At 40.7% G+C, this 27,598-nt stretch overlaps 2 protein-coding genes and 1 long non-coding RNA gene across 8 annotated transcripts in view; 2 read left to right on the plus strand and 1 right to left on the minus strand.

Annotated features, from left to right (window-relative positions):
• Nucleotides 1-1,513: 1,513 nt before the first annotated feature.
• The window catches only part of LOC309702799 (uncharacterized protein), a 188,312-nt gene continuing 162,227 nt past the window's right edge, over nucleotides 1,514-27,598 (plus strand). Inside the window, exons 1-2 of one of the 2 annotated variants that reach the window (XR_014275732.1) lie at nucleotides 1,514-1,708; nucleotides 10,349-11,254. The gene's annotated coding sequence lies outside the window, so the exon portion shown is untranslated. Of the gene's footprint in view, nucleotides 1,709-10,348; nucleotides 11,255-27,598 lie in introns of those variants that run through there. The other variant, XM_082527427.1, reaches the window with a different exon arrangement.
• On the minus strand, nucleotides 19,493-21,326 carry LOC309689121. Its single transcript, XR_014271265.1, has 2 exons — nucleotides 21,188-21,326; nucleotides 19,493-20,161 (listed from the first exon to the last, which is right to left on the minus strand). It is a non-coding gene; the product is annotated as an uncharacterized lncRNA (long non-coding RNA).
• Nucleotides 20,296-26,883, plus strand: LOC309688859 (uncharacterized protein). 5 transcript variants are annotated; one of them, XM_082504884.1, is made up of 6 exons: nucleotides 20,296-21,270; nucleotides 21,365-21,458; nucleotides 21,550-21,612; nucleotides 21,706-21,768; nucleotides 21,885-22,051; nucleotides 22,136-26,883. In XM_082504884.1, exon 6 carries the CDS (start codon nucleotides 22,434-22,436, stop codon nucleotides 26,436-26,438), a length of 4,005 nt encoding a protein of 1,334 aa, XP_082361010.1. In that variant the 5' UTR covers nucleotides 20,296-21,270; nucleotides 21,365-21,458; nucleotides 21,550-21,612; nucleotides 21,706-21,768; nucleotides 21,885-22,051; nucleotides 22,136-22,433; the 3' UTR covers nucleotides 26,439-26,883. The 5 variants fall into 5 exon arrangements, with proteins under 5 accessions (XP_082361010.1, XP_082361012.1, XP_082361008.1 ...); XM_082504886.1 differs by having other exon boundaries at nucleotides 21,377-21,458; nucleotides 22,136-24,313; XM_082504882.1 differs by having other exon boundaries at nucleotides 21,885-26,883.

A 27,598-nucleotide genomic window follows, 5' to 3' on the forward strand; every position in this document is an offset into this window, starting at 1 on the left:
AGCCATGTGACCAATTTCATACAAATGCTAGCATGATAATGCTGCATCGCTGGTATTACAGTGTTTACCACGCTAACTAGAAAGTGACTGACATCCACAGAGCTATGTGGCGAGTGATTTAATCATACATGTATTTAAGTATTGTTTGTGACACACTGATACAAGATTGCTCATTTCTGCGTTGTCTTTACCAGGCCTCTCTGAAACTGCAACCTGATAACCTTTAGCAGCAGGAGGAATACTTTTCACTCCTTGAGAGGTATCAAACCTCTTTCCCACATTAACATCCCCATTGCTCTGCCCCTTTCATTTCCCACCTGCCTCCCTCCTCCTCCTCCTCCCCTCATTCACAGCTGTTGGCCATTATCTTCTTGCCTACCTGACCCCCTCCACCTTCACCATTGTACCTTTGTGGCAGTGACATTTGAACCTAGCGATCCTGTTAAATGCAGCCTTTCTTACATAATTTCTACATTGGCCCCAACAAACCAATCCATTCTCTTCTTGTGGAACAGTGGGGGGTGTAACCTCCTTTCTAGGAGGTTACATGAAAGTGACTCAGAAGAGAGCAAATTTCCTTTCTAGCATGTTTGATAGGTCAACTGGTTTAACAGAAGGAACTTGTTTTTTATTGGGTGTAGCATGCAGTTGTTAATCCAGTAAAATTATCATTACGATATTATTCAAAGACTACCATCCAGTTTCTTCCACTTATCCAATTTTGGGTTTTGGCAGGTTACTGGAACCTATCCCAGCTATCATAGGCTGAGAGGCAGCGTGCAAAAGCCCCAGACTGGATTGAAACCCAGGATCTTCTTGCTATGAGGCAACAGTGCTAATGGCAGCAACTTGAATTGCTTATTTTTTAACCAAGGAAAGAAAACACTATTATCAGCAATAATCTTGCTGACAAGGTAACAGCTGCTGGTGTGGTTATTTGGAAATTTAAGAATTATAAAATTAATCGCCTTCAGTCTGGAGCTTCATTCAAAATCTTGCCTCATTGGGTGAGGATGGTCATGAGAAAGGTGTTGTGGTCAGATGAAACTGAGATCCAGCTGTTTGGAATCAACCTGACCCTTTGGAGGAAGAGCCAAAGAGCACCATTCCCACAGTCAAGCACGGAGGTGGAGACGTGAGGTATTGTGGCAGTTTTTCTGCTAAGTGAACATCACAACTTCAACACATTGAGGGGCCAAAGTACAGGGCCATGTACCATAAAATCTTGAACGAGATCCTTCATCCCTCTGCCAGAACACTGAAGAATGGTCTTGGGTCTTCCTGCATGGCCATGACACAAAACATACTGCAAATCAATTTATAACGTCTATAATGTTTTTCTGGATTTTTGGTTGATATTCTGTCTCTGTGAACAAACATTATTAACACTTGATGGTGGACAAGTTGAAATGCCGGCGGTGAGTTCACATGTTCATGGGCAGTGTTGGGACTAACTAACTGTAACTACGTTATTATTGTGGTAACGAGCACGGTAACTAGTTATTATGCCAAAACTAGGAACGCGTTACTCGTTACTGGGATTTAGATAGGGTCGTTACTCGTTACTTCGTGTGGTGGCATCGCGGAGCTTCCACAGATTCAATAACATTAGCAAGTGGTGGAGGCCAGCAGGTGGATGAAGGAAAAGGGACGCAGAAGGAAAAGAGACCCGAGGCGGCCGCCGGTCCAAGTGTGAACTGAACTTCAGGTAAGAAGTTATGACCTGCAGTCTCTCTGGGTCAGATATGAACCAAGTTTAGGTGGAGTTTATTTTCGTTATTCTGACTTTTTCCGTACTGCGTGCTAGCTAGCATGACGGAGTTTCTATACAGCTGGGTGGTGCTATGAAGTTAATGATGTTAAACTTTATTTTGTTCATAAGTTATTAGAGTTGCCAACCGTCCCGTCTGGTATTCAGAGAAAATATTACGCGTTTCTTATTGAGGTGAAAAGGAACAGTTTGTCCCGGACTTCAGCTACAATGAAAAAGGCACAAAGCTGGAGTTATTCTGTCTTTACGCTGCACAGCTGCCTCTCATTCTCTCCCCCTCCCTCTCCTGTTTCTACTTCAATCATGAAACTGATCAATGATCAGCTGATCGGCTCTCTTGTTTGTTTATCGCTCACTTTGCGCCGAAAGAGGAAACCAGCGGATGTTGCGCTAAACAACAGCAGCACGTTTAAGCTTGATCAGCTATCGTTAGAATTTATTTAATATTAATTTCTAGTATCAGCTGATGTTTGCTGGAGCCACAGCTGCAAAAAAGCTGCTGGTCATGATATGGTTTGGTTATCTGGTGAGAGGGAAACATGAAGATGAAACCAGGAGATGTCCTTACTGGATCATCAGAGCTGAACAGGATGGAGAAACAGGTTTACCTTTTAGGTGACATGAATGAGTTGAACGGAAGTTATGAACTGTTTCTGAGAGACAAATAACACCAGGATCCTTTTTTAGGTAGCTGACAGCTGGTAACTGTGCAGGGGCGGATCTAGCAAAGTGTTGCCAGGGGGGCCAGGTAGGGCATTAACAGGGAAAGGGGGGCACAAAGAAATACTTTTCTTTCTTATTCTCATTTAAAATGTCTAGCTTTTAAAAAATAATTATCTGAATCTTACAACAAACGATTGATAGATTGATGCATATATACCATCAGAACAGTGTACATCACTGTCACAACAGTGTTTGTTTTCATTCAAAGGCTTTATGATTTTTCCTATAATGGTGGGCCAGTCTCTAGTCAAAATGCCCAGGACGATTTTTTTGTCCCAGTCCAGCTCTGTATGCAGCTCATCTGCAGTCTGGTGTTACCTACATCTTCCTATTCAGAAGGCAGAATTTCCGAGTTCTGAGTACAATCGAAAGCACCACGACAGCAGTTTTTGTGTTGGATGTAAAAGGCGCACATGACGCTGTGACGTAGGCTAGAATCATGGCAGCAGTCAATGACGGTCCAGGCGTGGGATTTCTCTCGTGGAAATATGCACATTATCTTTTCCTTTCTATTTGTCGGTGGCACAGTGCACTTGTGGCAAGTAAGCAAGCTAGAAGACTGGCAAAGTTATGGAAGCAACACATTAACAAGAAAATTCTGAGTAAAACCAAAGTTACTTTCCCTAGTAACTAGTTACTTTGAAAGTAACGAGTAACTTGAAGTAACTGAGTTACTTTTGAGAGAAGTAACTAGTAATGTAACTAAGTTACTATTTTAAAGTAACTTACCCAACACTGTTCATGGGTCATTCTCTTTTTCTTACTTGTGGAAGGCTTGGATTTATCATTTGCATGTGAATCAAAGTATATAAAGCCAAACCACCATCTGGCAGATGTCTACACCACTAACATACAAAACAAGTGCCTTCTTGTTTATGCTGTGCTGGAGTCTCTCGGAAAATGTGATTTGTTTCGCAAAGCACTTACCATTATAACAGCCACAGTTCTGGACAGGATGTAGAGTGCTACCGTCACTTCCAGCGTTTGCATATGATCTACCACTTTGCTGCTGAACAGATGCAAGTGGTATAGTATCTGATTTGAATGAGGTTTTAGTGTTCGTGTTTTACTTTGTGTTTAGGTTTTAGGCATGACTTAGTGATTTACAGCTCATATCATTTTTTTGTTTAAAAGAAAGCAGTTATTTTATGTTAGAAACATGATCTATGCAGGTAAAAAATGGGACAGCTGACCTCTAAACACTTTAAATTGTTTTCATGGATGGATGGTGACTGCATGTGCAACTTGTGACGTCCACGCAGCATCATAACCTTTCACACTTAACACTTTCGGCATGTGCAGCGCTCTGCAATCAACCGAGAAATATTACTGCTGAAAAAAAGCACTGCCAGAACACCAACTGATGATGAAGTAGAGTTGTAGGAAGTAGCCTCATAAACTCAAGCTTTCTGCAGAAAATCTCATCTTTTCCATTTATTGTGGCTATTTCCCTGCACAACTTCTGTGCCATCTGGGAATCCCTATGCTGCTGCATTGATGGATTGTAGTGATGCCTCTGGAGGCTCACAGACTTGTGCCTCCAGCTCATTTGTTGTGCCAGCAGCACTGCACACACCAGGTTACAAAAATTGGGAGGGCTGCAGCCAGCTGAAACACCACCAAAGCATCTCATGTGCCAGCAGTAATGATGTCACTTTTGGAGTCTGCTGCTGTTCACAAGCACGACAATGGCAGTGGTATAAATTAAGTATTATAGTTCAGACAAAGAGTCATTGAATTTGAAGCCAACAAATTCAAGGAGAAACCAATATAAACAGACATGAATTAAGCCCCGGCCTGTGCTAAGATAAAAATTTAATGAGTATCTAAATCGAAAAATGTTTTTAGTTCAGGACTTAAGTTAGCATAATCAGTCTCAGAAAACAGAGTCAAAGTGACTTAAAATCTGCCTCCTTTCCACCGATGCAGTGCCAGTACCTAATGAAGAATTGTTCTACCAGTGATTGATGCCAGTAGCTAAAAGCTGACCTCCCCGACCTTCAATGGGTGATGAAGCTGATTGTAGAACAAGAGCATCTTGGTGTGATCAAAAAGTCACACAAGTCTTTGTTTAAAAAGCTAAACCCATACCTATTTTTTGTTTGGTGGTTAGTCACTGCAACCACCTCTCTGTGAAGAGCCTTCACCATTCACCATTCTTCTCTCCTCCTACATCTGGGTTCCTCTCTGAAAGTGAGTAGTGCTTGAAGCTTTTCAGAAGTCTTTTTCCAAGTTTTTCTTTGGACATTAGCTGTTTTTTTAAACTCATTTTTAGTCCAGTCCATTTACCTGAGTGTTTTTTTGTTGTTGTTTATGAAGTCACTTAACATTCACCTCTGATTCATTCAAGCATAACAAAGACACCTAACTCAAGAGATGGATCAATGTTGTAACTACACATGACAGGCAGCTTAGCAACCAACCAACCTGAAATTGTATCTTTAGGCATTTTGTTACTAATTTGTTTTTTTTGTTAAAAATACTAAAAATTGCCAAAGGTAACACAGTTTGACTGAAATAAAGTAGCATTTTTATCTCAACAAAGTGATTCCCAAAGACCTATTAACTGAAAACTGGGCATATGTTGGCATGATGCGCAGCAACCCTTAAAACATTAGAGGGAACTGGACAAGCAGAGGACTTAAGAACAAGTGGTAGGCTTAAAAAAACTATATATAGCAGATGAACAGGACCTGAAAGCTAAATCTTTAAGAAATAGGAAAAAAAAAACAAGTCTGAGAGATGCATGTGGCCCTTCAGTTGATTAATCTACAGGGAACATAAGAAATAGACTAAAAATCAGTGGCATCAGATCTTATAGACTTATGAATGAAAATTTGAGTTCAAATCATTTTCATTAACCATAGAAATGATTATGATGGCAGCCCACAGCTGAAGAAGAGCTTTTGATGTCTTTTAAGATGTCTGTAGTTTTCAGTCTTCAGTTTTATTTGTCATATGCAAGTTAGCACAGGGTCAACACTGCAATGAAATGTATTTGACAAGCAGAAGACAGTCGCTCAGCAGAATGGTACAGTAGGGGGGGGGGGGGGGGGGGGCAAATGGGATATTGCACAGTTACGTTTTGTAGTTTGTACAGCATTGCACTTTTTTTTTTCTTAATATAAATACCAATAAAGTGGAGTGACCAGTGTAGATTGTACAGAGTACTTGTGAAGCTGCAGGGTAGCTTCTGAGTGCATCCTGTGGAGTGTGTTGTGTGTGTTTAAGTGTTGTGGTTGAGGTGTCGTATGGCTTGGTGGTAAAAACTGTTTTTGAGTCTTGTAGTCCGAGCAGACAGGCTCCTGTAACGTCTGCCAGATGGTAACAAGGAGAAGAGCTGATGTGCTGGGTGGCTGTGGTCCTTGATGATGCTGTGTGCTTTACGGAGGCATCGCTGGAGATAAATGTCCTGAATGGCAGGAAGCCTCGTGCCAGTGATGTGCTCTGCTGCCTTCAATACCCTCTGTGGTGATTTGCGGCTGCTAGCAGAGCAGCTTCCATACCAAACTGTATTGCAGCTCATCAGCAAGCTCTCAATTGCACACCTGTAGAAATTTGAGGTCATGTTAGCGTTCATGCCAAACTTCCTCAGCCTCCTCAGGAAGTAGAGTCGCTGGCGAGCTTTCCTGATAGCAGTGTCTGTGTGAAGGGTCCAGGAGAAGTCCTCGGTGATGTTGACACCAAGGAATTTCTCTTTCGATCTTGACACTGGTTATGTGGATGGGCTGGTGTTCCCTGACTGGTCATTTCCGGTAGTCCACTATCATTTCTCTAGTTTTGCTGATGTTGAGAGACAGGTTATTTTCCAGACACCACTTGTACAGTGCCATGTCTGCAGAACTAATTCTGACAAAATATAAAGAAATAAGGGATGGCTCAAGACTTCTACACAGTGCTATATTTCTTTTGGGCTATGTACCCCAAGAGTTAGACTTTACTCTGCATTTGCTGAAACATCCTTAAGTGCATGAGGGGAGAAACAACCTAAACAGTTGCTTGTTATTGAAAAGGCACCCCATTGAAATGGCAGGATCATTGCTCACCACCTGCCCTACACGCCTGAACTAGCTCTCTGCATCATTGTCTTCTTCTTCCCCAGAATAAACTACACAAATCTTACACCTACTGCAAACGTGCACCTGAAAGTGATGAAAACAAGACTACCTTAAGTGCTCTAAACTCTGTAACACTTCTCACTACCCCTCTGCTTACTAACTGAGCACTGACTGACCGTGAAGTTTGACTAAAATCTCTTTTTAGTGCACTATAGGAAGAAAAAATCTGCTGATAGATTAGCAAATACGAATAAACAAACTCCATATATTTCTGGACCAGTCATGGTGCTCATTTAATCACTGCAACTGACATATTTATGGAACATTACTTACTAAATGAAAAAAATAAAGTTTGGCTGTCTTACAAACTTCAGTGTTATGACTTCAGTGTTATTACTTGAGCTGCAGTTCAGAGGCTCAACGCTTAATGAGCAAGATGGGTGCCGCTTGTCAGTTCTAATGGCTGTTTTCTGTGTGCAGCAGACCATGGCCTATGTGGGTCATTCTTCAAACATCCTGCCAAACATTTGTTGCCAAGCACCCCTCGTGTTTCTCATAACACATGACAATATAATGGTCAAATGGGGCCAGTTAGTTTGACCAAAGACAGTATGGACTAAGGGTGAATGATGAATCAGCAGCAGGGTATTGATCTTTGCCTTTACCACATATGGGTCTACACAACAAAGCAAACAGAGTAAAGCACCTTTCAGTCACTTTTATGGAGCCTGTCCAGTTACACCTAATGGCTACATGTCACATGAAGAAGTAGAACTATTGAGTTGAGCTCATGCAGCTGACTTTGTTGTTTTTACTTTTTCATTGCTACTTATAAAAAAGACCTGCAGTCATATTTTCATTAAGTGACCTGTAAATCAATGAATCTCGAGTATTTTCATAACACAACAATTCAAAATCATCGGGATTTCATAGGGGACTGTCTCTTATGCTAAAGTGAGCTGTGAGGACAGTTGCTCCTGACAAAACTGTACCTGCAGGCACAGAGGACAAAATGCTTCATTCTTTGGTTGTTGCTCACATAATCTTATGGCCTCTGTAGCTCCGACTCCAGTCCTCCAAAGCAAGCAAAAAAAACTTTTAAACGAAAGAGCTGCTGGTATGAGCATCTGCTTGCTACTGATAAAAAGACTGCCAGCATCAGACATGATGTGACATGGCGTACTGGTCAGTGACTGAAGCTTCTGATCAAAGGCATCCGGTGATCTAAAACGGATTTTTCCGTATGGTGTTAGAGGTCAAGGGAGACATTTTTTTCATCATGGCGCAGCAGGGCAGCACGTTGGAATCGAGGAATCTAACAATGGGATTTCTCTCTTTGCTCAAATGATGTATTTAATTGTTGATTTGTAAATGCAGTAGGCAATAAATGTCCATTTTCTCCTTCTTGTCTACTGGTAGTTCTTTTTGTTTTGCTTTGCTATTGATAAGGTGCAGGATAACAAGACTTCACTCAAAGACATTAAATCAAAATGTAGTCAGTTTGTAAAAGCTCAGCAAAAAGGATTCACTTTATTGCTTTTGCTTTAAAGGTCTAATTACCATGGAAAAGGAAAAACATGGAATAAAATGCAAAATAATCACTAGAATTTTGCATTTCTGCTTTTTTATCGGTGCTTACTCATATCATTTCCCCCAGAATCCCAGAAACACCAGCACTGGCATCAGATCAGTCATAAAGAATCACAAAAACTGATGAGCCTCACTCTTTTCTCAGCTGTCAGCGATGTAAAAGAAGTTTTCTTTCCCTACGTCATTGCAATCAAGATCTTTAAAAAAAACACATACTGGAGCTACAGTCTATTGCACAATTTGTTTTATGTCAGTACACATTGGAATAGAACAGACAAACGCCTTTGTTTTATTTCTTTGAACTTTATTTGAATGTAATTTTATCAAGGATCTTCTTTCACAATGTTACTCAGTTGTCCTTTATTCCAATAAATCTGTTGCAATACTTGAAAGAACACAGAAGGCTTGCTAGATAGAAAAACTGCTTGTCTGGGCAGATCAGGTGACATAAAATAATAAAAAAAATCCCATCCCACTTCTGGCCTCTTGTGTTATTTCTTCAGCTTCTGGTTCCATGGCTTTCCTAATTAGGTAATTACTGTATGTTGTGGAGGTAGTGAATTGTGAAGAGCAGATCCTGTTTTGACCCAGAGGGAAAAGAGACTGTTTTTGGTCCTGCCATACAAAAACTGTGAGTACAACCCCTTGGGCAAGGCTAGATTCAGCTTCGAGGGTTTTAGAAATGAGATAATTTCCACGGTGTGAGAGGACTTGGTGAATCATGCTGAAAACAGAGGTCAGGACTGTGCTGGAAAATGAGCTACCAACTTTTGGGGCTGACATTAAGACTCTAATGTGTTCAAACAGAATTGAAATAGTTTAAACTTTAATGTCTCAGGAGATACCATGAACATATGTTTGGAGTAAAAGTATTTGATCCCCTGTTGAACTGATAAGTTTATGTACTCACAAAGAACCAAAATAGTTTATGGTTATTTCATTTTAATTGAGAAAGACAGGATATCAACCAAAAATCTAGAAAAATAAAAAAATAGCTATAAGTTATAAGTTGATTTGCATGTCACTGAGTGAAATAAAAAATTGATTCCCTACAATACAACCAGAATTCTGTCTGCTACAGACTGGCTGTGTGCCCATGTTGCATACAGATTGCAATCAATCAATTACAGATACTTCTGATCTCATCTCGTTATATCTATAAAGCCCTCTCCATCACCATGGGAAGACCAAAAAGTTGTCATGAGTACTAAAGTTGTCAAGATGGTAGACCTGCTCAAGGTTCAATAGGCTACAAGACTGTCAACAAGACGTTTGGTGGAAATATAAAATTAAATGTTCTCTTGCTGGAGATCCATGCAAAGATCTCCCCTCATGCGGTGAAGATGATCACGAGAAAGGCGATGGATCACCCCAAACCTACACAGGAAGAGCTTGTTAATTATCTGAAAGCAGTTGGGGCCACAGTCAACAAGAACACCACTGGCAACATACTACAGTAATGGAGAGCACTGAAAAGGGTCTGGGACAGGTCTTCAGGCATGATAATGACCCCCCTCCCCCCCAAATATTGCCAAGGCAAAAAAAGGAGTAGCTAAAGAAGTAGCACAAGACTTTATGGGGAATTTTGTGGGGTCAGTAAAGCTCCCATCTCAGCAACACTGAAGGATTAAACAGTTATCACAAATATCCCCCTGGATGGCATTAGCCATTTCAGTATTAGCAATTACCAGAGCAACATTATCTGTCTTTTGGAGCTAAACAGCATTCGGTATCAGTCCAGTCTGTTTGTAACATTAGTAGGCAGTATTAATTTAACAGGATAACACAAATATTCTCTCAAAGTCTGTGATTGAAGCTGAGAAACATTAATGAGCAAGTAAAAAGAAACAGCGGCCTACCTTACCAACTCTTTCTGATCAGCACCACAGACAGGCCAGAAGCACAGCACTATTGTAGACTTCCTAACAGTAGTGTTGTCCTTTATGCATTTTTGCACTACATAAGAGAATTTTAAAATATTTGCCATCATATATCTATATGTATAAAATGAAGAAATAGTGGAGTTATTAGAAGAGCATTAATAATGAATCTGAACTTGAGTACAGCTAGGCGTGTTTGGCCACTCTTCTAAATAAACAGAATTCTATACATGCTTTTATCTAATTTTACTTGTTTTTTTGCACTTGCTTCCTTTCTACAAAGACTGAAAGTCTGTTAATCAATGCTTCTTGACTCTTTGTTACAGAGACCAGAGAAGGGCACAGCAGCAGAAGAGACACTCATCATAATGGAGTACTCAGTATCAGTTGGCAAGCATATTACAGTCATTCTGTATAATTTACAGTGCTAGCATGGACTAATGGTTGTATAGCTGGTATGCTAAAATGCTTTGGTCAGGCATATGTTTCTGTTAAAAATTGTAAATGGGTTGCATTTATATAATTTTTTCAAGTCTTATCGACCAGTCAGTGCGCTTCACAGTACAGGCCATGTTCACAGTTTTCTTCATACAACGTTAGTATCCAGCGTCCTGTCCAGGGTGAACCCCGCCTCTCACCCTATGGTATCTGAGATGGGCTCCAGCCCCCCTGCGACCCTGAAATGGATAAGCAGAAGAGAATGGATGGATGAATTTTTCCACAAAATTCTTTTCCCACTACGGTGTCTGTCGGAGTGAATCTCTTAAAGATACAGTGGTTATAGGTATTAACAACCCTTGTTTGCCTAAATAAATACCACCGATCACGAACACCTATACCATGTACAATCACAAAATTTGGGTCCAATGTGTCACCTGCGCTTGTTGCAGCTAAATTTGGTCGATGAAATACCTAAAATCTCTCAAATCCCAGGTTTAACCTGTGGACAATAGAGATTAGCACTGCAGCCAAACTACGATCAACAGAGATGACTAGTGCCATACGGCTTTTTTCCACTAAGAGGCTTATATTTCATAGAAGGTTATCTCTGGTCATATGTAATTTACACTGCAGTTATTAAGCATAGCCACCACCATGTTTAGTTTCTGCAGTCAGAAAAGATTATATTGGAAATGCACAGTGGGGTGTTAATTTAAACCTTACAAAGTGACATGTAGGTATAATGCACAGCCACTGACACCTGTTAATTCATACTAAGTAGCAGACTGCCAAAATTAAAGTTAAAAATGCTCCCAAAGGTCTGAGCATGCAGGTGACTGAAGGTACCTCAGAACATTTTAACCATAATACAGATGACACTGTTTTTACTGCAGTAAATACTCCTATCTAAATTTCTTTACATATACTTCCATTTATTTTTTCATTATTTAGGTTTTTTATATTTTGGAGTGCTATTACTCAACAAGAGAAAATTGCCTTGCTCAAAAAGCGTCTCATCCGAGCTGGCAGAGCATCTAGACCTCATGCATGTGTTTATACTCCTGTCTGCTTAAGAGTGAGTTGGCACTCTGCTGATCAGAGGTGTGTAAAATTGCCAACACAGAGACACAAGGTGAAAACGAGTGCAACAGTACTCATGCTGAGTTAGTCACCAGTAAAAATGACACATTAGCTTGCACAAATAGAATGCTTAAGGACGTTTAAGGGTGTTCTTTTGGGGATGATCTGCATTGGGAATGTTTTCTCCCTCCTGTGCTCCAGATTGAAGACTAGAATAATTTAACTGCAGTGTTCTTTCAGTGATTGCCTTCTGTCTTGTGTTACCTATCAATATCTATATTTATTTTTTAAAATAAACTGAGGTTTAGTTTGAATTTGCAGCTCATAATTAGGCTGAAAATGAAACCATGCAGTTGATAAGGTATGTAAAAGCATAGTAAATATAACATATGACCTGTAAATGTATCAGAATGCATAAAGTCAAGCTTGTTAACAAGAAAAACCTCCAACTGGGGGCATAAACTATGAGCTCGCAGCTGGAAGGTTTTTCATTAAGCAGGCTACAATACATTTGTTAGTTACATTTGTTAGTTATTTGTTGAAGGAAAAGAACAACATTCATTCTACAAGAATTATACTCGTATACTGTTACTGCCTGATTTCTTTCCCTATCTCGTCTTCTCTGCCAGGCTGAACCGTTTCTTTTTGTTGAGCTGACACCTTGAGTGTATCTGATAGCTCCACTTATAGTCATGAAAACTTAAATGTGTGTTCACTTACTGTCAGGTTGGAGCCAAGTGAGTGATCCAAACACAAACCTATCGAACACTTAACCTACACTGATGGAGATTTTGTTTTATCACCACTGGAAGTGTTATTTATAGCTACTGCAGCTCACCATAGAAATCTGTTTAGTTGTTGCCAGCTGAGTTAAAGATATTGTTGGATTCAACCTGGATATTATTCTTCATTTCCAAAGTCAAAACTCAATATCTGATTTAAAAAGTGTTAAATACCTGTCACTATACTGCATATGGAAGCCATTTAAAATCTAATTATGATATGTATATTTTATATGGACTAGGTTGAAGAGCTTCCTGTGTGCCATTTACATTTTTTTAACCACATTTTATCCTCTCAGCTACTGAGTGTGTTTTCAGTGGCACCTGATTGTAACTGTGATGTTGAATTCTTGATTCTACTTACTTGCCCCAGCCAGTCATCTGAGCTCGAGTGTGTCATATGCAGTATTATTTGCCAGAGTGGTCCAAATGCATCCCACTGACATCTGATAATCCTCCACATTCTTGCAGTCCTAACAGGCACTAGGGCAATTACAAGAACTGCGTCACACAAGTGGGCACTTGACTGCTTACTGCAAGTGTGGGTTTTGAGAGGGTCCCTTGGCAGCAGTGAAGTACACCTGAGTATGGTGGACTCGGGAGTTTATTAGTCAGACCTGCAAGATCATCTCACTCTCATCTCCCAGCTCGCCAGCTGACATTTCTCATTTTGATTTGTGTTTCAAATCCGTGCACTTTCACACCCCATAATATTTATAGACAGTGCGTGCATAGGATTGCATTGCTTTGTGTGCTTAAAATAGTATTATTTAAGGACTATGTGTTGTTTGCTCTCTTTTGAGCTGGGGCGTGAAAGCACTCATCCAAAGTTCATTGGAGAATGTTACACAAGCATGCAAATGATTTGTTCCTGATCACTCTGTTTGTTGCCAGCCGGAACATATGACTAGTGTCTCTAATCCTCCCTGTAAAAGAGTAATGCATCATGCATAATACTTCAACTGGTCAATCCTGAAATATTACAGGAGACTCTTTTTAGTGCAAAGCCATAATGAACAGTGAAGTCATACTTCTTGTTGCTGACTAAAATGAAGGGAATGTAAGGAATATAGTAAGCATGCATCTGAAAAAGTGCACTTTTAGTAGTTTGTATTTTTACTATTAATTACAGAAATGCATGTTTTCCTAGCATGTAGCGAAGCTCAGGTAAAATCAAACATCAACTTGTTCTTCTAAGCCTAAAAGGTGATCCAAAAATCAGGGCCAAAAAGGTTGGCCTACAAAACATGTTAAATGAAATAAAAGTAATTTAATTATTTTGCTGAAGCAGAGGACATATTCATTTAAATCTCTGCATCTGAATTTTATCAACCTGTCCTGGGAGTTAAAAAACCCCAAAGCCTCGTGAAAAAAAAAGAAGCAGACATGGTTTAAGTTTATTTAAAGAAGAAACAACGATGGAACAAAGCACTGGGCACAAAATTTTAGGTTCCATATGGCATTAATTGCAAAACTTGAAGCAAAATGAGCTGCATCATAAACATTTATTTCTCTAGCCACCTGTTCATCTGTCTATATTTGTCCTTTCTCTCTGCTGCCTCGAATCTGTGCTCATTTCTTTCATTTCTGTGCCTTTTTCCTTTGTTTCTTTGCTCATCACTGTCAGGTCAGAAGGTAAAAACAAAGTGCAAAAGGATTAATATGTTCACTCCTGTTTTTCTCTTTCTGTTGCCCTTTTATTGCCATCCAATTAGTAGTGTGCAGCCCTGTTGCCTCAGCTGAAATTTCAGCTCTTATTGGCATTACCCACTGCAAAACAGGAAAAGCGTGACATTTCGAGTATGTTAAATTAGTTAACTGGCAGATTGTACCGCACATGTTTATGTGATGTGTGAATGCATAATTCGGCCTCTGGTCTACCCATTTCCAAATATGGTATACTTTTTCACTTACAGTGCCGCAGATCAGTGACCAGCATCACTCAAAGAGGGCAAATAAAAGAAATGAAGACAGAGCTTTTTTTTTTTCTTCGAAAAACTTTCACATTTTATTCACCAAATTAGGTAAGTAGACTTAGTGCCCCTTGAAAGAAGAAACGGCTTCCTGAAATGCATGAATGGCTGATATTAACAAGGAACACTCATCTGGCACTCCATTAACTCAGGCTGAATCTACAGCTCAGTGAGACAGCTAGACAATCAGACCATATAGGGCACCTGTCTTCTAAGTCTTTAATACCCTTCTACTTTTCTAGGAGAGGGAGAGGGAACACTTTACTTGCAATGCGACATATATTCAACACAGATCTCCTTCAACCTTGAATGAAGTGCATTATAGTCTCTTTAGTACTTTGTTTTCTCGTTTCTGATTTTACAGCATGCCATCCACAAAGCAAAGAACACAGAAAGAATGAGGAAAAAAGTTCGTAATTGTGATAAAGAAATAACTCCTTTATTTCTTTTTTAAGTGGTTAAAAAAATAAACCACTTAAACCTGTGCTTTCAATTCAAGGATAGATAGTTTTAAGCAAACAGTGTCATGATCCTGGGTCTGTTGACCCAGCGTTTTGAGTTTTAGTTTATGTAAGCCCGTCAGGTTTCCTAAGTTCATTTGTTATCATGCCTAGGTGTTTCTAGTTCTTATTATTTCCCCCTCGTGTTTCCAACTATGTTAAATCTCCCCTGCTCTTCATGCGTTTCATGTCTGTGTCTTACGTTGTCAAGTTCGGGTTGTCATGTCTATGTCTCTTTATGTTTCCTGTTTTATTGTGAAGAGGTCTGGTGTTTCTGTGTTCATCGTGTTCAGTTTTACTCTCCCACTGTGACGTCATTATGTTCATGTGTGCCAGCTGTTTCCCCATGTGTTCCCACTTCCCCCATCATCCTCCTGTGTGTATTTAGTCCGTGTGCTTTCAGTCATTTGTTGTCAGGTCGTCTGCGCATCCATGTCTCATCTCCAGGTACCCATGTCAGTTCACTATGGTTAAGGTTTTTGTTTTGTTATTAGGTCACCCAGTTTAGGTTATTGTTTAGTTTTCACCGATGCCCTATTATTTTGTACCCTCGTTGCTAGTCTCAATAAACGGCTTGTTTTGTTAATCCACACCACGTTTTGGTCTGCGTTTGAGTCCTCCTCTGCAACACATACGGTCTGCCCCCGCCAGACCGTGACAAACAGGACATGCCCAATACAAAGGCACTGTGGTCACTAACAGGGTGTTAGTGACCACAGTGCCTATATGACATATATACACTCAACACCTTTTGTAGTACCAGGTTGGATAATAACCTTTAACATTAAAAACTGCTCTAATCCTCTGTGACATACATTGAACGAGGCGCTGGACAGTCCTCGGAGATTTTGCGTCATATTATTGTAGATTTATCAGCTTTTATGATGTGAATCTCCCATTCCCTCAAATCTCAATGGTCATCTATCAGATTGAGATCTGGTATCTGGAAGTCATCTCAATGCAGTGAACTCTCAAGAAACCAGACTGAGAAGATTTGGGCTTTGTCACACGGTGCGTTAACCCTGTTAGAAGCAGCCATCGGGAGATGGGCACACTGTGGTCATAAAGAGATGGATGGATGGTCAGAAACAATTCTGTTTTTACTAAGTGGCCCAAAGTGTTCCAACAAAATATCCTCCACACCATTAAGCCGCCACCAGTCTGAACAAGGCAGGATAGATCTAACCATTTGCATCGTTTACACAACATTTTAAACCTACCATCCAAATGCGGCAGCAGAAACTGAGACCAGTCAGTTTTTTTTTTATCTTCTATTGTCCGGTTTTGGTGATCCTTGTGATTCTGGCCTCAGTTTCCTCTTCTGAGCTGGCATGTGTGGCACCTAGTGAAGTCTCTGCTGTTACAGCCCATCTGCTTCAAGGCTGTATGTGTTTTGCTTTCAGAGATACTCTTCGGCAGACCTTGATTGTAACAAGTGCTTATTTGAGTTACTGTTGCCTTCCTATCAGCTTGAAGGAGTCTGGCCTTTCTCCTCTGACATTTGGCATCAAGAAGGAATTTTCATCCCAAAGACTCACACAAGTTTTGAAGCCACTCACAATTTCACAGCTGGGTTACATGTATGGTGGCCGATGGATAGTGATCTAAAGCCCACCCATAGCGTCTGTTAACAAAGCTGTAGTTTTCAACATGATACTTTTTCAAAATATCAAAGCACTGAGGAGCACTGATAGAGTCACAGTTTTTTCTGCAAAACAACCACAACTAATTCCATTAACATATGCAGTCACTATCTTGACAATTCATAACAAAGGTAATGCAAGTACAAAGTAAAACTGATGACAGGTGGAAAGGAACCTTTTTAGAGTTACCTTGATAGTCACACCCATAATCCCATAACAGGATTTCCTCTATACAATAGCGCTGACACCAGTGTTCTGTACACCTTAACATCTCAGCTGCAAATAACAGAGTGGAAAAAGGTGATATTTGGTGTGGACATGAATATTAGCCAGTCTAGGTTCTTCTATGCATTTTGGTCTTCTGTTCACATGGAAAATTGCACAAATATCTGTGAACCCAGCATTTTCTGACTGAACCACAACATTTTATGCCATGGAATGAGAACACACTTATATCAACTAAAAACGGTTGAGGTGAGGTTGACTTTAACTGGGCACTTGAGTTGCAGAAGAAAGAAAACAAACAGACAAAAAGAACAGTTGTCAAAAGTATATCAGCTCTAAATTAAGTGGCTTTGAGACCTTTGAAATGGCTTTTCACCAGTGCGCAAAAGAAAATATTAATTAAGTTCCCCTTTGCCAGCTGTGTCATCTTTTAAAAGGATTTGTGTAGCTGTGTTCCCTATCAGTTTGGAAGGAGACACGGGAGAATTAGAGTCAGCTGAGAGAAGGAAGAGAAAGTGGATGGGGAGTCAGTGGTCTGTGAAATCAAGCACTCTTTTAAAACAGGAACCGATGAGCCAGCGATCTTGTAGTCAGCTAATCAGAGAATTCTGATTCATTAAAAATGTTCGACTTGTTAGTTAGCTCTCCTTAGAAATCTGTTTGCTGCTCCAGTTAAACAGAAGCATTAACCAGCAAGCATCAAGTGCATCGTTTGGAAGAAAACCAGTTTAACAGTTGGTACGAGTGGAAATGATTGCTCCAAGGAATGGCTGCTTGATTCACTTTACAGTAAGCCCCATTACAGCTTGGAGCTTGTTGACTTCCTGTTACATTCCAGAAAAATGGCTAATGGGTGAGGGGAGTAGCAAATGTTAAATGTGGGTGAAAGAAAAAGCTAAACAGAGCAGATTAAAAAAAACAACATTTGTTTTTTTGTTTTATTTGTAAGATGAGGTAACTCAGAGACAGCTACAAGCACATGATCAGACAATACAGAAAAGATATGGCTAAACAAACCAAAGCAAGACACTACTCACTTGTAGATCAAAACACCACTAAACTCACAATCAGAACTCAAAGTACACCACTGAAGCTCACCACTCACCAAACGCTTACAGCAGTGTGATTGTGAGTGGCTCCTCAGGACAAATGGGAATCGGAGGGGAAGATTGATAGCAACACCACAAGCCACCGATCAAAAAGAATACTATTCTCTCTTATGAAATCAAGGTAGGCCCAGCTTTAAGGGTTGTTTAGGCCCTGAAAATGTTGTCTATATGCCTCTGGGTTAAATTTGTAGTCTAGCAAGATGGCACTCTTTAGTTTTTAATCTTGTCGCCAGTACATTGCTGTAGCTTTTTGCACAAAGGCCTCAAAGTAAGTCTCTATCAATACAAGGAATGACTGCCTTTTGCATTTCTTGTTTACAGTCTAACAACAGAGGATGACGTTTAATGGGGCTGAGAATTGTTTAAAGACAGGAAAAGACTTAAGGCTGTTGGTTTTGTATCTATAGTGTACGTATTAATGGGGGATTTGTGCGTGGTGAGGATGCGGACATGCATGAAAGCTATCTGGCCTGACTTACTGCATTGTGCAAAGGAGGAACACATTCCTCAGTTAACTTTATGTAATATTTGTTAGGACTGGCGAGTCATTTGATTAAAATAACATATAAATAACCAAATGCAAGTGTAAGACTGATGTTGAAATTTTTATCCCCCAAACAACAACAACAACAAAAAAACAGTCAGGGGAGTCATCACTAACAAATGACTGCAATTTATAAAGAACCTGTGGATGAATATATTAGCAAAAACAGAAAAGAAATTCAAATAGTAATCCATTTTGCAAAAATGACCCTAGTATATGTGCCACCTGTGCAAAATTATTATTACATAATTATTCCGAGTAGTAATGGCAAAAACAAACATGCACACCCTCCTAAAGATTCAGCTGTGTGCATGTAAAAATACATTTGTCAAAGCTCACCTGTGGCTGAGATCCCCACAGCACCAGAGCACAGGTGCAATGTAACACTGTGCTGTAAATCTTATGTTCTAGTTCAGGCTCTTTCGCCTGGTAACAAATATTGTGGTGCATACTCATTTTCACCTCAACACAACGTGCTGAAGAAATTAGCCAAAGCAGATCTGTCCTGATATAATTCTTCTATTGTTCTGAACTATTCAAATGTCACTAAAATGCCATTCTTACCTTTGACTATATAGTTGCATCAATAAACTTCAATTACAGATCATATTCAACCCCAAGCGTAGAGTAGTAGTAGTAATACGATGGCACCTATCCAAGATGGCGGCCAACTGAACGATGGCACCTATCCAATATGGCGGCCAACCAAACCGGTTTGAGAACCGGTTTGACCGGTTTCGTGCGTGTGCGCATGCGCGTTCAGTAATTCGATGGCACTAGTCCAAGATGGCGGCCAGCCAAGCCGATTTGACCAGTTTCGTGTGTGTGTGTGCGCATGCGTGTTCAGGTGTTGAAATACCACAGGGTATCAGAGGGGTTATATGAGTTTATGTGTTTTTAACGGGGTTTTAATTTAATCAAACCATAGGGTTTTTAATTAAACTATTTTTTCACTTAGGTGTATCGCAACATTCAGTTATGCATGTGTTCTTAAAAGCAATTCTTTGTTTCTTGTTTCATTCTTGGCGGAGTGGAAGCTGTTTTGGTTCACAGTGCGCCTTAACAAAGAGGGTGTGCTCTAGTCAAAAGTGTTGGTAATAGTGTTTTAATCACACTAATTTTCTAAATCTGACAATGTCTCAGCTTGCAGTGAGGCATGCATTTTATTTTATAAATGGCACAAATGGGAATTTCTTCTGAATGGGTGATGTCAGCATGTTCACAAGCGTTTCATTTAATCAAACCCCTAGTTTTAATTTAACTAGTTTTTACACATCTACTGGGGTTTCTTTCCAGGGTTGATGCGATCATTTTATTTAAAAATCGGGATTTCGGAATGTTGAACTAAGAGTGAGACAAAGCCAGCCAGCTAGTTTTTAACACAGTAAATGTTACAAATAGCATTCAGTCCTTTAGAAAATAAATGCTATAAGCAGCCAGTATCGCTCTTTTCATCAGCCCTTTAGAAAATAAACGCTACAGTGATACTTCTAAAACCAGTCGCCCAGACCCGCTCCAACTTTTCAACAGCTGGCTAATTGTTTGAATTTGTTCAGGATTGTAAAAGCCCACCGCGGGTATCACTTAGTTGTTGAGAGTACCATGCGAACAAGGGCCCAACCTATTGTTTAAAGTGGCCAGTATTGGCTCTTTTTGTAATTCCTCGACAAGGTAAATGGGGCAGTTGGTACCAGTGGGTGGCGACCCCGCCTATTGTCTGAAGTATCGGCTCCTTTGTAATTCCTTGAGAAGACAAAAGCCCTGTAGGGTCTCATTTAAATTGATTGGAGACATCTTGTTTCATTCTTGGCGGAGTGGAAGCTGTTTTGGTTCACAGTGCGCCTTAACAAAGAGGGTGTGCTCTAGTCAAAAGTGTTGGTAATAGTGTTTTAATCACACTAATTTTCTAAATCTGACAATGTCTCAGCTTGCGGTGAGGCGTGCATTTTATTTTATAAACGGCACAAATGGGAATTTCTTCTGAATGGGTGATGTCAGCATGTTCACAAGCGTTTCATTTAATCAAACCCCTAGTTTTAATTTAACTAGTTTTTACACATCTACTGGGGTTTCTTTCCAGGGTTGATGCGATTATTTTATTTAAAAACGGATCAAACGGGCCATTTCTTCTGTAAGGGGTTTCATGGTTTCAGAGTAGTTTTTAACACAACAGATAGTCGCAAATAACATTCAGCCCTTTAGAAAATAAACGCTACAGTGATACTTCTAAAACACGCTGCACACAATGTCACCTTTTCCCCCAAAGCAGCCAGTATCGCTCTTTTCAAACTAATCGTCTTTTAAATACACTCATTTTGTGATTCTGGTGTCACACCATGCACCGATGCAAGCATTTTATTTATTTAAAAACGGATCAAACGGGCCATTTCTTCTGTAAGTGGTTTCATGGTTTCAGAGTAGTTTTTAACACAACAGATAGTCGCAAATAACATTCAGCCCTTTAGAAAATAAACGCTACAGTGATACTTCTAAAACCAGTCGCCCAGACCCGCTCCAACTTTTCAACAGCTGGCTAATTGTTTGAATTTGTTCAGGATTGTAAAAGCCCACCGCGGGTATCACTTAGTTGTTGAGAGTACCATGCGAACAAGGGCCCAACCTATTGTTTAAAGTGGCCAGTATTGGCTCTTTTTGTAATTCCTCGACAAGGTAAATGGGGCAGTTGGTACCAGTCGGGTGGCGACCCCCGCCTATTGTCTGAAGTATCGGCTCCTTTGTAATTCCTTGAGAAGACAAAAGCCCTGTAGGGCCTCATTTAAATTGATTGGAGACATACCTTTTCTTTTTGGAAACACCCACCCTATATAAAAAACACGCTCAGAGCCCGATACCCTGAGCCATTTACGCCTCAAGATTCGCTGCAGAGCACACCATTTTCTTTGCGATCATCAACACTAACATCGTTCTTTATAACATGGACATCGTAAACGGTAAGTAAAACAAAACCTATTATTGGATTTTTAAAAAGTGTTATGTTAACATATTATAGGATATTCAAACTATCTTTTTTTCCTAAAACAAAAGCTTAATTTTTAGGAGTTCGGGAGAACGGCCCAGGACCCTTTTCTTTAGAAACGGGCGCTTTTACAGCTGGAACTAGTTCTCTAACAGGCACAAGGTGTGTACAGCATTACTGGATTTTTAAACGTATGTATGTTTTAAACTAGCGATTGTTTTAAATTATGTAATAACGTTTTTGTTTGTTCCAGGGTTAACAAACTGAGCAGGAAAACATTCAGACACCGCTACCACAGAGCCCTACCTTACATCAGGTGTGTATACAACGGGATGTATAGTTGTGTATTTTTTTTTAAAGGGGTTTAAACAATTACAAATGTTCTAAACTGACCGTTTTACACCTACAGAGCCACGCCAGAGAACCGGGTGTGTGGAGAAGCAGGACCATCCCGAATAACGCACACTACAAGGTAAGCATAGGCATATATAAATTAGATAAAAAGAGATAGAGAGGGAGACACGCTTATTCAGTTTGAAATGGGTACATGTATAATATGTTTTAACACATGTCTATCTATCTTCACAGACTGCAGAACAGCACCCCTCCTCATAATGATCAGGACACCATACGATTCCAGACGTTTTTGGAATGTTTAAGCAGTATCGACCTCCCAGAACAACAAAAACCTGGAGCTTTGTGCAACAGTGGAGAGTCAGAACCGATCTTCATCAGCGAACCTGCAACACCCCCGAGTGAGTGGCTACCTCGCGATTTCTCTGATGTTTTTGAGTACAGCATGTCAGATTTTGATCTAGTTCATATACCCACCACCCCAGAATGTGTCAGAAATAGCGTTGATTCACACATAGATTTCGAAGAAGACGGCATAACAGACTCTCAAATATCAGCGGCGTATGATGCTTACATAAAGCTTCCAGACGCTCAGCCTGCTGAACAAAGTCATATAGCTTCAATAGCTGATAAATTATGTTTGATTGAAGCTAGACTCAATCAATACCACCAAGAAGCACAGGTACAAAGGCAACAGTTTACCAAACTCATAAACAAAGTGTGTAGTACATTAGACAACATCTGCAGCAAAATTTCAAGTCCCTGACTTTTAAAATCCAGACCATGGACCCTCCAAATAAATTATTTAAACATAATAACGGAACCTCCACTCCTGTTAGATGTTTTGACTTAGAGACTTTTATGCAGTGGGCTGAAGAAACAGATAAAAAATTAGACGATATTATAGCTAGACTTAATAGGGTGCCTGCATCAGCCTCATCCGATACACATCCTTGTCAGACTGTTCCTACGTCTGCTATTGCTGATGGGGCTATTGTTGCTAATAATAGTGATAGTACAGCTGGTGTTGCTCGGGCCGTTGCTGTTACTGATGCTAACCATATAGCTTGTGCTGCTGGTGATTTTGCGTCTGATGCACAATCTAGCCGGGTCACCTCTGCTGCAGCTACTGCAGTTGTTATTGAGCCCGTTGTGCAGTCTGGGTCCGGCAGCCGCTCTCAGTCACACATTAGAGAGATACCTAATTTTAATGCTCGCGAATTGCGTGAACGCCTTGATTTTAGGGGTATAAGTCTCGATCATCCAGAACAAGTGCCGGCGCGAGTGCGCGAGTGCTTAGCCAATGTGATAGACAGAGCTGTGGCGGGATCCCAACAGGGCAGTGTTCTAAACGTGGTCCTGCGTGGCCCCTCGCTGGCTTCAGATGTTCAGGCTGTTTTAAACGCTGATGATCGGTATGATCCGGAGCTGTTTCTCGATCAAATTGCACAAGTTATGCAGAGTAATGATGAATCTATCGGTGATGATGAATTAGAGTTTATTGTCACGGTAGCTCAGAACAGTAGTGGCGGGTCTCGCTTAAGACTGGCGCACATACCTTATGATGAGATTCTCTCAAAGAAAGGCAGACATTTATACACACCAAACAACACAAACAACAATTTGTGCTTCTCCCTATGCATAGCACATTCATTAAACTCATCATCCTCTGAGCATGAAAAACTTGCTACAGCTAAACAGATGCATGCTGAAGTAGGTCTATGCGACACACAGCAAGTATCATTCTCTGATGTCGGTAAATTTGAGAAGCACTTCAACATTAAGATTGTAATCTATTACCACACAGAAGGGCGTAAACGCCTGGAATGTTTTTACACACATGAAGAGCCAAACCCTAACACGTTGATGATGTATCTCCATAATCAACATTACCACCTGATTTTAAACCCGACCGCTTTTTTGGGGGGATCCTATGTGTGTAATTTCTGTTACAGTATATATAATACACCATTACAGCACAGCTGTAAACATAGATGTAACACATGTTACACACTCTGTCAACATCACAGGGGACCCACAGTGAAATGCAGCGACTGTAACCGCATCTGCAAATCACAACACTGTTACCAACAACACAAATTACCTGAATTAAAACACAACATGATCCCCTGTGATAATATGAAACATTGCATGCACTGTGGCACCACATATAGAGAATCCAAGAAATTGCCACACAAATGTGCGCAGCCTAGATGCGAGCACTGCCGCGAACCTAAATTAGCAGGAGACTCCGACCATCAGTGTTTCATACAGCCTGTTGAAAAACAGAAGCCTAACGATAAATACATTTTATATGATTTTGAGACGCGGTACCACAACGGTAAACACGAGGCTAACTTTGTGTGTGCGTCTGATCTGAAGGGCAATAAGTTCACATTTAATACATTAAAGTGTGTGGAGGCGTTTGTGCAGCATTACAGACGCCCAAGGTTTTGTGGGTACACTTTCATAGCACATAATGCATCTGGCTTTGATAACTACATACTCCTCGAGTACTTTGTCAGACAGAGCATAACACCTAGTGTCATAATGAGCGGCAGCCGTGTGATTTTAATGCATGACAGGGACTATGACCAGCGGTGGATTGATTCGTTCAGCTTTTTGCCCATGGGCCTTGCCAAAATACCCTCTGCTTTAGGTTTTCAAGACCTGCAGAAGGGCCATTTCCCACACAGGTTTAATACGAGGGATAATGAGCGTTATGTGGGCCCGTACCCAGACCCCTCCTTCTACGGCTATGAGCACATGTCTGAAAGCGATAAGGTGCGATTCATGGAATGGTACCAGGTTGCCTCACAGAATCCCTTTGATTTTCAGGCTGAACTCAGGCGTTACTGTGTTAACGATGTTGATGTCCTGCGTAAAGCATGCATCATTTATCGTGACACGCTACTGGGTTGTACTCAAGTTGATCCATTCATGTATACCACCCTGGCTGCATTTAGTATGGGTGTGTATAAAACGCTGTTTCTGCCTAGAGACGCGCTCGCTCTCACGTATGAAGGGGCATACGTTGAGCAGAACAAGACGTTTTCTAACGTCTCTATTGAATGGCTTCAATATGTGTCCCACACCACCAACAAAGTGGTAAAACATGCTCTCAGAGGAGGCGAACAGAGGGTTGGACCGTATTTTGTGGACGGTTTTGACCCCACAAGTAATACAGCTTATGAATTTGCAGGATGTTTTCACCACGGTTGTGTTAAATGCTACCCCGAGAGTGAAGTTAATCCTGTCAGCAAAGCATCCTATGGACTGCTGCATCGCATGTTTTGTGACAAAGTTGATGCACTGAGATCACAACACAGTGTGAGCGTAATAGTGATGTGGGAGTGTGAATGGGCTGCCTTGAAGCAGACAGACCCTGCAGTTGTGGCTTTCATGCATACGTACAGAAAGCCAGAACGCCTGAATCCCCGAGACGCCCTTTTTGGCGGTCGCACAAATGCTCTAAAGCTGTACCACAAGACTGCTTGTGATGAAAAAATATTTTACTACGACTTCACCAGTCTCTATCCCACAGTGCAGTCTAAAAAAGACTATCCTGTAGGACACCCTCAAGTCATTTACACCAACTTTGACAAGCTAGAAAATTATTTCGGCTTTGTTAAATGCACAGTGCTCCCACCTAAGGGTCTTTTTCACCCCGTCCTACCCTACAGATGCCATGGAAAACTGATGTTTCCACTCTGCAGCATGTGTGCTGAAGACCAGAACCAGCATACTGCATGCGGGCACAGTGACAGTGAGCGGGTGTTGAAAGGCACATGGGTCTCATTTGAGCTTGAAAAAGCTGTTGAGAAGGGATACAGGGTTCTTGCTGTTGATGAGGTGTGGCATTTCCCCAATAAGACCGACACATTGTTTAAAGACTATGTGAAAGCCTTCCTAAAACTCAAACAGGAGGCCTCGGGGTATCCTGAACATGTGAACACACCTGACGAACAGCAGAAGTACATAGACGAGTATTATGAGAAGGAGGGAATAATGCTAGACCCATCCAAGATTTGTGTAAATAAAGCTGTTCGTAACTGTAACAAGCTGTTGTTAAACTCGTTATGGGGTCGTTTCAGCATGAGGTCAAACATGGCATCATCTGAGCTCATTACAGACCCTTCCAGATTTAGCCAGCTAATGTTTAGCGACCAGTACGACGTGCGTCAGTTTTGTTTCATCTCTGACGACGTCGCAATGGTGCAGTGGCGCCACGCTGATGGTAGAGCTTCCCGTGTGAAGGACGTTAATGTCTTTGTCGGGGCCATGACCACTGCACACGCCAGACTCATGCTGTATGATTTGCTAGACAACTTGCAGCAGCGCGTGCTGTATTGTGACACGGACAGTGTCATTTTCACGGCACGCCCTGGCGAGTGGATGCCTCCTCTAGGTCCGTTTCTGGGGGATCTCACAAGTGAATTAGATTGTGGAGAGGATGGTGTGGAGGATTACATAGCGGAATTTGTTTCCGGTGGGCCAAAATGTTATGCGTATCACACATCGCTGGGCAAGACCCAGGTCAAATGTAAAGGCGTCACACTGAATGCATTAAACTCGAAAGTTGTCACCCACGACTCCTTGAAAGGTTTAGTCCGCAAGTTTGTAGCCAATCAGACATCAGACGCACACCTAGTTGCCGTGTCTGATAGCATCAGACGCGATAAAAAGAAGCTTCATTTGAAGAATGAAACCATTGTGAAAAAAGTTAAAGTTGTTTACAATAAGCGCCGTGTGCTCCCAGACTTCACAACCCTTCCTTATGGATTTTAAATTAGAACAGGGGTTTGACGCCCGGTTGCAGCATCCGTTCAGCATGGTGGTCAGCGGTCCCAGTAACTGTGGCAAGACTTTTTTTGTTAAAAACATAATTGAAAACTCTTCCAGGATTATATCATGCAGCATTGATAACATTGTGTATATATACTCATGCTGGCAGACACTATATGACCAGCTTCTTAAGATAAGAAACATAAACTTTGTTAACGGTATACCCGAATCTCTTGCTGATGACACCCTTCTGCCTGCAGAAAAGAACAATTTGTTAATTATAGACGATGTGATGAACGATGCAGCTAACAATTTAGAAGTACAAAATGTGTTCACAAAGTATGTGCATCATAGGAATTTGAGTTGTATATATCTAGTTCAGAATTTGTTTATTCAGGGAAAATCCAGTAGAACCATTTCCTTGAACACTAATTACCTAATATTGTTTAAAAATCCGAGAGATAAATATCAGGTTATGCTTTTAGCCAGGCAAATGTTTCCGGGTAATACTAAATATTTTATAGAAGCGTTTAATGATGCCACATCGACAACATACGGGTATCTTTTAATAGACTATAAAGCTAAGACCCCGGACTATTTAAGACTCAGAACAAATTTACTGTCAGACCGTCCGGTTGTTTACATTCCAAAACAAAAATCAGCAAAGAGGTGAGAGGATGTCATCACGCATGCGGAGGAATCTGTCTCTGTTGGAGATGATATACAGGGCTCCTCCTACTCTACGCAGAGTTATTATTAGTAATTCAAACTTAGATTTTATCAATGCATTGTGTGAGATAGCCTTTAATGTATTGCATGGTAACATTCCACTGACCAATCAGCAGTACAAACAGCTAAAAAAGAAAAAAACAATAATCAGACTGATTGCAGACAAAAAAATAAAATCTTTGAAAAAGAGAAAGACAATCAACCAATCTGGAGGGTTTTTACTGCCGTTATTAGGGGCTGCAATCCCTTTCATAACCAGTCTGATAGCAAACAGGTGAAAATGGAACATGTGCAAAAGATGTTTTTGGTACCCCAACACCAGTTGGACTTAATAAAGCAACAGCAGCAGCAGCAGCAAACAGGCACCATCAGACAACAGTCTCAGAACGAGTTGGACAAGGAGATGTTACAAGTGTTACAAGATTCTGACATAG

Source organism: Aulonocara stuartgranti, assembly GCF_965226115.1.
Source record: "Aulonocara stuartgranti genome assembly, chromosome: 1".
In the NCBI taxonomy this organism is placed as follows: Eukaryota; Metazoa; Chordata; class Actinopteri; order Cichliformes; family Cichlidae; genus Aulonocara; species Aulonocara stuartgranti.